Raw genomic sequence first — 9,232 nt, 5'->3', positions numbered from 1 at the left:
GTACTTCCAAAAGTTACTTTTTGCATAAGCACTTGAGCTTGGCACCAAGCAAAGCTTCAATGGCCCAATGCTCCAAAACAAAAATACTTAATGATAACACATCATCAAGTGCTCAGTATCTGTGAGTGACACATCGTGAACCCTACAGATTGCCAATTCATCAACATCTTAGCTATAAAATGCATGACAGTGCTCAAAATGGTGAACTATAATTTAAACATTTTAATCTCAAAATAACAAAATTGCTCAATGTAACATAAAATCCGAGACAAATACAAATGCGAACATCCACTACATAAAAGGTCTTGAAACAAAACTCAAACCATGTCTAATAATGTAGGAAATGGTAAGTTCCCATCAGAGGCTCTTTTAGGAGTGCCCTATTGCCAATACTAGCTTAAGGTTTACTCGTCTTCCTCTTCATCGCCATCTCCACCAGCGGCCTTCTTGGCAGCTGCTCTCTGATTCTTTCTCTTCACTCTTCCAGGACGGCCACCTCCGAACGGACTTATCAGAGAGAAGTCGATATGTTTCTGGGAGTCAACCCTCACCATAAAGGATGGGATGTTAACCACCTGCCTTCCGACTCTATTAAGATGAGAGAAAACATCAGGTTACATTTCGGGGCATTGATATTATCTTGTGGACAACAAAAGCATGCATCGAGCAACAAACATATTCGAGTAGGCTTACATATACAAAACATATCAAACAACGAATCGAGTATCCATCCATCGTATAAAGTAATAAATTGCACAACTTGCAAACCAAAAGCCGCATTGGCACCTCAGCAATCAGCCAACGGATTTTTCAGAAAACTAGAGGCAGTCGATCATGTAAATTCTAAGAAAAGAATCAATGTTCTTTAAGTTTTATATCATGAAAACATACTTCTACTCTAAGCCAAAGTGGTGTTTTAGCTGATGAAGCAAATTCATCATATGTGAATACTTTCAAACAAACATGATGCAACAGAACACCAGCTATACAGAGTTAAAAGATACACCATGTGGTATGTGCATTAAAAGACAATAACTGAACATTCTGTGGACACCCTAAATATCATGACATAATCCTAGTAATAAAACAAGCTCGACTTTCAACTTCAACATGTGCATCTACAACCAACATGGCATGAAAGTATGCAGCCAGCCAAAAAAACAAAAATAAAAATGTAAAACTTTACCTGATGTGACGTTGCCTAATCAACACACGAGCATGGTGAATTGACTTGGCCATACCAGTCTTGAACACAAGTGTTTGCAAGCGGCGTTCAAGGAAGTTCTCAACGGTCAAAGCCAAGACATAATCGAGCTTGTTCTGACTCTCATCCAAAAGTCCATACCTGTTCATCCTACGAAGAAGAGCTTCACCTTCGAAAATACGACGAGGGTTCTTCTCATCAAGAGTAAGAAGATCCCTAGCAGCATTTCTGATTCGACTCAAAGCATATTGAACCCTCCACAACTCCCTCTTACATCGGAGACCATATTCTCCTACAAGCCTCAACTCAGCATCCAAACGTTCCTTCTCGTATGGACGCCTTGGCTTCTTAAATGTCTTCCCATCTATAACACCATATCAATTTCACCAATATATAAATAAAGATAATGAAATAATACAATAATTCCACTACTTAGCAACCCAGAGATCAATAACCTAACCCCAAATGGAGCTAAGACATTATACAGCTTATGGGTATTTGATTCTTTTCAAAGACTACTAAAAAAAAAGCAGAAAAACCCATAAGTAAACATGAATTTTTCCCATTTATGATTATAGAAATTAAACCATATAACTTTTCATGGTAAAGATACGAAATCAAACTAAACAACAGATATAATTTTTTTTTTAAAAAAAAGCAAAAGGAAAAAGAGAAGCAAAATAGAGAATGGTTTTAGCTTACAATTGCGGTAGAAACTGACGTGAACCATGGCGGCGTCGGCTTCTTCTCGGAGGCGAGAAAGCGAAAGAGACAAAAACTGGGGAAAATGGAGAAGACCGAAGGAGTGTTCTTTATATACAGAGAAATCATTAACCCTAATGTTCTCTTTTGGGGGCTTTTAATGGGCTTAATTTGTTTGGGCCTATTAAATCTAAACTCAAAACAAATTTATTTTATTTATTTACATAAAATTTTTAGATTCCAATAAATGTTTATATTGTAAAATATTAAAAAAACATAATTATTTTTTTAAAAAATGGTTGTAGAATAAAAAATATATATTCTGCCAAAAGTAAGTTTACGGTGTATTATTGTTATTTAAAAAAGGAAAATTGGAAGAAGGTATTTGAGTTTGTATTAGACTTGTCTAAGGGTCGGGTAGCCCATCTAACTCAGCCTGACTTGAATAGGGCTTACACAAATATGTTTATATTTTGAGGGTTTTTTACAAAAATATTATAAAAAAATAAAAAATAATCAAAATATTATAACTTTTTTTATTTACTAAAATATTTTTTTTATTTACCAAAATATATAAAAAAAACCTGAAAAAAGGCTGCACCGATTTGACGGCACATTGGCCAGGCCAATGGCATTGGCGGCACCAAAGGTGCCAAAGCCATTGGCGGCACCAATGCCATAATAGGGGGGGTCGGTGGTGGGGGGGCAGAAGGAGAGGGAAAGAAAGAAAGAAAGAAAGAAAGAAAGGAAGAAAGGAAGGAGAGGAAAGAAAGAAAAAGAAGGAAAGAAAAGGAAAGGAGAAGAGAAAAAAAGAAAGAAAGAAAGAAGAAGAGGAAAGGAGAAGAAAAAAGAAAGAAGGAAAGAAAAGGAAAGGAGAAGAGGAAAGGAAGAAAAAAAAGGTAATTTTTTTATAAATTTAATTTTTTTTGTAATATTTGTGTGTTTAAAATTTATGTTATGTACATTATACGTATTTTATTATTTTATTTAGCATATATATTTTATGAAATATATTTAGAATGAAAAAATTAATGGTATGTACATTGTATGTTGATCAGAGATTTTTTTTATGAAATTTACTTAGGATTTTGAAATTAAAATTTTAAGAAAATATCATTAAAAGTAAAATGACAAAGAAATATGTTTAAGAAAACATAAAATACGAAAAGAAAAAACGGAAATTGTATATTCATCGAAAATAATAAAATGCGAAAAATGTACATGTAATAAATTTCAAACATAATAAATTGAAATAATGTAAAATTATAAAACTAAAAATTACGATATTTTTTAAAATAATAAAATGCGGATAAAAAAATACAAACAAATGGCCGAAGTAAGAGTGTATTAGTAAATTTTTTAAAAAAATTCAGAAATAATTAATACAAATAATTGAAACAAAATGTACTGAAATAATATAAAATAATAAAATACGAAAATAATATATTTTTATTGAAAGTAATAAAAATCGGGCAAATAATAATACGACCAAAGGGCAGGGGAAAGGGTTTTTTTCGGGTTTTTACCAAAATATTACAAAAAAAATAAAAAAATACCAAAATATTATAAATTTTTTTTTTATTTACCAAATTAATAGAGGAAAAAAAATAGGGTGATGGAGGAGAATAAAAAGGCGGCACCAATATATGGCTAATTGCCTTTTAATCCCTCCTTATTTATTATTTTCTTTTATTCCCCTTTAACACACTAAATTAATAAATTTCAAATATTATGCACTGAAATAATGTAAAATTATAAAAGACTAAGTTTATGATATTTTTAAAATAATAAAATGCGGAGAAAAAAATACGAACAAATGGCAGAAGTAAGAGTGTATTACCAACTTTTTTTTAAATTCAGAAATAATTAATACAAAATATTTCAAAGAAAATGTACTGAAATAATATAAAATAAGAAAATACTAGAATAATATATTTTTATTTAAAGTAATAAAAATCGAGAAAATAATACAAGCAAATGGCAGGGGTAAGGGTTATTTTTTTACACCAAATTAATTTAAATAACACACTAAATTAATAAATTTCAAACATTATGCACTGAAATAATGTAAAATTATAAAATTAGAAATTATGATATTTTTAAAGGAATAAAATGCGGAGAAAAAAATACGAATAAATGGCCGAAGTAAGATTTTTTTACTAACTTTTTTTCAACTTGCAGGCATCGCAATGGCTCGATTGATTGGAAACGATGAACACATATCTGATGCTGCTAATAACGCGGTATGATTTATTATTTGTTAATCAGGAGTTCTATTTATTTAAAAAGGATATACGCAGTATATACAAATAAATTATGTTATCATAATATTTTTTTCTGTAATTTAACATTATCAGGACTCGTTCCGAGTATTAAGGGGCCGTGTGAGTGTTTTAAAGAAAGCTTCGGATGCACGATTGATTCCGTACCTGGAGCTAGCCGGATTTGGGTCAGTACATTGATCCGCCGTTCTAGCAACGCTGTGCCGGGAGCTTTGTCGGGCGACAAAGCCGGATGTTAAAGACATCGGCGGATGCCTCATACTGCTGCAGTCCTGGGCGCTTTATCGGCTGCCGTTTTTGGCATCCGTTAGTCACCAACCGTATCTGTATCCACTGCCACTCAGGTGATAAAATATAAATTGTCATTATTTGTAGGCAAATATATTGACTAATGTTACCAACCCTAAACCCTATATTATTTTTTGTAGGTGGACGACTCGTCCAAGCATCGGGAAGTCGTGTGATGTCCCGATATACCGCCTCAGGATTGAACAGCATGCCCGGGAAGGGGTAAGCTGCTATTCTAATATTCATGACATCTATTCTATTTCTATATCTTACTCACATGTTATGGGTCTAACTTGTTACAATGTTATTACTTATGCAGTTTATATGGATGACATACTGGAGGCCGAAAATTACAAATGTGGTACCCTCGTCCGCATACGTTGATTCCCACATATAGTGCACTAACGCACCAATTATCAATTTCAACGTAGTCGAGTGGTATCACGGAGATCGGGTGCTTCGACAATTTGGCTGCATCCAACCTATCCCGAATCTGCCGTACTAAGTGAGGGAAGATCACGGCATGACAAAGAGAGGAAGATTTCAATTGGATTGGGGAATTAAGCACCGGAAATTTGTCGCACTGTGGAACGATCGATTGCGCTGAATTCCTTAGATGGTTATGGCTACCGACCCGCAACCATCATTAGAGTATACACAATGGTACTATAGTTGCGGGAAGCCATATTTACTTGGAGGCCAGTCGACTGTAATCCCCCCGTACGTGCAGCAAGTTGGGGGATCAGATGCAGCGAGCCTGATGGATCCGGATCCAATGGCATATTATCCTCCGCAACCAGCAGAGCCCGAGCAGGACCCCCAGCCAGATCCCGAACAATCACAGTCAAATGTGGATTCACATGGCTATCGTCTGGATTTGGTGGGCGATGAATATTATCCGAGCTTCGCAGAGGGCAAATACGCCTACGAGTTTGAACTCCCCGGTCGCAGTACGGCATGCCTGGCCCGTCCGACCCGTATCCGCAGCATTATGGGACTCATTCCGGTTCAAGTTCGTCGGCGGCGAACGAGCCACAGAACCTTTCCTCTATGTTTGCCACACCCCCACCTGCGCCTCATGATGATGTTGGTCGTCGCCTAGGCCGTGATCGTCGACCTCTGCATAGGTATACCCCCAGGACAACACCATCGAACCATCAATTTTAGGGGTTTAATGCACTTTTTGTATAAATTTAATATTTATATTTTAATTTTTGCTTACTTCTAAATTTTTTATATAAATATCCATTATTCTATTTTTTTCATTATATTAAAGCTGAATCCAATTATGATAAGATAAGGTTATCATTTACCCATTGCCACGACTTGTCTCTTCCAGTTTGCATTCTTATAATCTTTATGGAAGTTAGACACGATGTAACGAATGTAGTAAACGGATCTCCACGGCACACCGGAAGGCCTAATAGCTGCAATTAAACCCTTCCCTCTATCGGAGATGATGCAAATGTTATCGTTCCTAATAACATACCTCCGCAGATTTGTGAGGAAGAATTCTCAAGACTCCATGTTCTCTTTATCTACGATAGCAAATGCTATCGGGAGCACGTTTCTGTTACCGTCTTGAGCAACTACAAGAAGTAGGATCTGTGTATATTTTTCATACAGCCAGGTCTCATCCACCTGCACAAGTGGCTTGCAGTGGGGAAATGCCCGCACACATGGATCGAACGTCCAGAACATCCGATGGAAAATCCTTTTTGCCAGCTGTAACTGGTCATCCGGGCAGTAATATGGACTTGTCTGCAACTCAATCACAGTCCCCAGTACATACTCCTGCATAGCAGCTATCCAACCTTGAAGCTCATTATACGACGAATCATAATCCCCATACAGTTGCTCCATCGCCATCTGTTTAGCTATCCATGCCTTCCGATATGAGACTCAATACTGGAATCGTGCTTGCATTTCCGCAATGAGTACCGAAATTTTAATGGTCGGCATGTCCCTCACCATTGGCATGATACACGTACAAATAGTTTTCGAATCAAGTTTTTCATGATCTTCTATCATACGTGTTGATGTGCATGTATGAGGACCAACAAATTTTCGTATCTCCCACATCTGAGAACTTCTAATGAATGCAGCTCGTACCTGCCAATTGCAGCCTTCCGCTGCCTTCCAACACTACCCAACATATATTGTCGGAGTAGACACGGAGACTTTATAATCCACCGATATCTTCATGTTGTACCATTTAATGGCATATATGCACTCTTCTTTACACCTGAATCTCTGGCCTATGAATAACTCTTCATCATCAGATATTACAGCCAGCCCATGAGAATGAACTATTTTAAGGTACTCCGGAAACTCAGCTACATACGCTGCGTCGGGGTCTATGAGCGACATGAGTGGCCCATGATTATTGTGTAACACCCCTTACTCGTATTCCGGCTCGGAACAGAGTATGAGGTATTACTAAGTTTTTTAAAAAAAATTTTGACAGCATTTCTGCTTAATTTTGCTTAAACCTCCTGCAAATTTAAATCACAATCCAATATATATATATCAACCAAACTCATTTATAATAATACTCACAATTTAACTATTAATGAACACCACATTTTAAATCAAACCATAACATATATTTATAAACCATAACATATATTTACATGATGATTCCATATTTCATAGGTCGTCTATACATGCCATAATTTTCCGGAACGATAGTAGCAAAATACCCCAAGTGTGAAGGATAGTGTGGATGATTGTCTGACTTCGTTCCAAATTTCCGAGTTGTCGAAAGTCACTATAATCAAGGGAAAAATAAAATCGAGTAAGCATATAGCTTAGTAAGTAAACACATGATAAATAAGTAATTACTCACATAACTACACCAAAATATAAACTTATTCATGAATAACTTCATTGTTTAGGCAATTTCCAGCAAACTGTTTTTCTGCGTCATAGTCGCTAATTTATTTTTATCCGGAGCTACAGGGCTCCAAATTGAGTTTCGTAAATTTTCCCTGAAACTAGACTCATATACCATTTCACCATAAAAATTTCAGTATTTTTTACCCAGCCAATTAGTACAGTTTATTCATTAAAACTTCCCCTGTTTCACTGCCCAACGGTTCTGACCCTTCCTCAAAAAAATTCACTTAACTCTCTGTACAAAATTTTAAAAATGGTTTCGCTTGTTTCTATTAAAAATAGAGTCAATAAGGAATCCAGGAATATAAATTTCACACCATAATTATTTTTGTACAATTTTTGGTGATTTTCCAAAGTTAGAACAGGGGATCCCGAAATCAATCCAGCCCTGTTTCAGTAAAATTCAGATATCTCCAAAAATACAACTCTTTTGCTTATTCTATTTATTTCATATGAAAATAGACACATTCAGCTTCAATTTCATATATTATTCAGCTTCCCATTCATTTTCCACCATTTATGGTGATTTTTCAAAGTTACCCATCTGCTGTTGTTCAACACAGTTTATAACTAAATCGTTCCTTTTTTCGTTTTTGATATTTTCTCCCATCTCATACATGGATCGATTTAGTATCCAACTCAATATTTGCCCCATAAAAATTTCCACCATATGGCAATATTCACCTTCCACACTTTTTCGTTGAGCACTCGGAATGTTAACCGTTATTGGTGGATCTCGCACTTAGCACCACCACTTAATCGGGGAATCAGCACTTAGCAACCCCTTGGGGGAATCAGCACATAGCAACCCCCTTTCACATTTCAAAGATACGGTGGATATCGCACATAGCACCACCAATGAATCGGGGAATCAGCACACAGCAACCCCTTTATGTACAACATACTTCGGCTTATTCCGAGTGTTCAACCCATAAATCATATATTGCAACCCTTTACCACCTTTCCCGATTTAACAACATTTTTAGGATATGGCCAAACATTTATTTTAATTCCAAATAAATCTCAACATATATCAATTAATGTCAAAATAATACATCAAGTCACGTGTTTACTTACCTCGGTGCAAAATATCGTAATATTGCACTTCACTCCACTATCTTTTCTTTTCCTCGTTTGAGATAATCTTCACGTCTTTCTTGATCTATAATAGCAAATTTAACTCATTTAATGTTCACATTCATTAAAATAATCCACCACCCAACTTTTTGAAAAATTACAATTTTGCCCCCAAACTTTTGCATAATTACACTTTTGTCCCCAAGCTCGGAAATTAAACTTCATCACTTATTCTTAGGTTTTATGACATGCTGAACATTTTTCCCTTCTATGGCAACATCAAATTCTCACTCTAACATACACTTATGAACAATAATTATTTTTACCGATTATGCCTATTTACCCGTTTTCGCTTAAAATCGCTTAGCAAAAGTTGTTTAACATAATTTATAGCTTCATATTCCACCATAAAACAGCAAAATAAACACATTTCACCTATGGGTATTTTTCCAAATATGAGCCCTAACACGAATTATTGCTAGAATAAGCTAAACCGAGTTACGAGGATTCCAAAAATGCGAAGAACATTAAAAACGGGGCTAGGATGCACTTACTATGAGCTTGAGAAAGCAAAGAAACCTTAGCTATGGCTTCCTTCAAATTTCGGCAGCAACTAATGAGGAAGATGATGATTTTTGTCATCTTTTTCCCATTTTATTTTTTTTTATTACCAAATGACTAATATGCCCCCACTTAAAAAAAATCTATTTCTCTCATTTCTTATGTCTATTTTTGTCCATCAACTAAATAATGGTCTAATTACCACATAAAGACCTCCAAT

The 9,232-nt window shown here is 35.5% G+C and overlaps 1 protein-coding gene across 1 annotated transcript; it reads right to left on the bottom strand.

Moving 5' to 3' along the window:
• Positions 1 to 202: 202 nt before the first annotated feature.
• LOC107890422 (40S ribosomal protein S9-2) lies at positions 203 to 2,044 on the bottom strand. The gene is made up of 3 exons (XM_016814837.2): positions 1,907 to 2,044; positions 1,187 to 1,568; positions 203 to 588 (listed from the first exon to the last, which is right to left on the bottom strand). The coding sequence occupies exons 1-3, from the start codon at positions 1,932 to 1,934 to the stop codon at positions 405 to 407; spliced, it is 594 nt and encodes a 197-aa protein (XP_016670326.1). The 5' UTR covers positions 1,935 to 2,044; the 3' UTR covers positions 203 to 404.
• Positions 2,045 to 9,232: the final 7,188 nt, after the last annotated feature.

Source organism: Gossypium hirsutum, chromosome D09 (assembly GCF_007990345.1).
Source record: "Gossypium hirsutum isolate 1008001.06 chromosome D09, Gossypium_hirsutum_v2.1, whole genome shotgun sequence".
NCBI classification, from domain to species: Eukaryota; Viridiplantae; Streptophyta; class Magnoliopsida; order Malvales; family Malvaceae; genus Gossypium; species Gossypium hirsutum.
This window is presented reverse-complemented; position numbering and strand designations above follow the sequence as displayed.

Excerpts from the sequence above, each read along its gene's own strand:
- LOC107890422 (XM_016814837.2), bottom strand. The coding sequence starts at position 1,934 with ATGGTTCACGTCAGTTTCTACCGCAATT. Across the intron at positions 1,569-1,906 it reads CGTCAGTTTCTACCGCAATT|ATGGGAAGACATTTAAGAAG; the intron begins GTAAGCTAAAAC and ends ATGGTGTTATAG. Across the intron at positions 589-1,186 it reads ATTAGGCAACGTCACATCAG|AGTCGGAAGGCAGGTGGTTA; the intron begins GTAAAGTTTTAC and ends TCATCTTAATAG.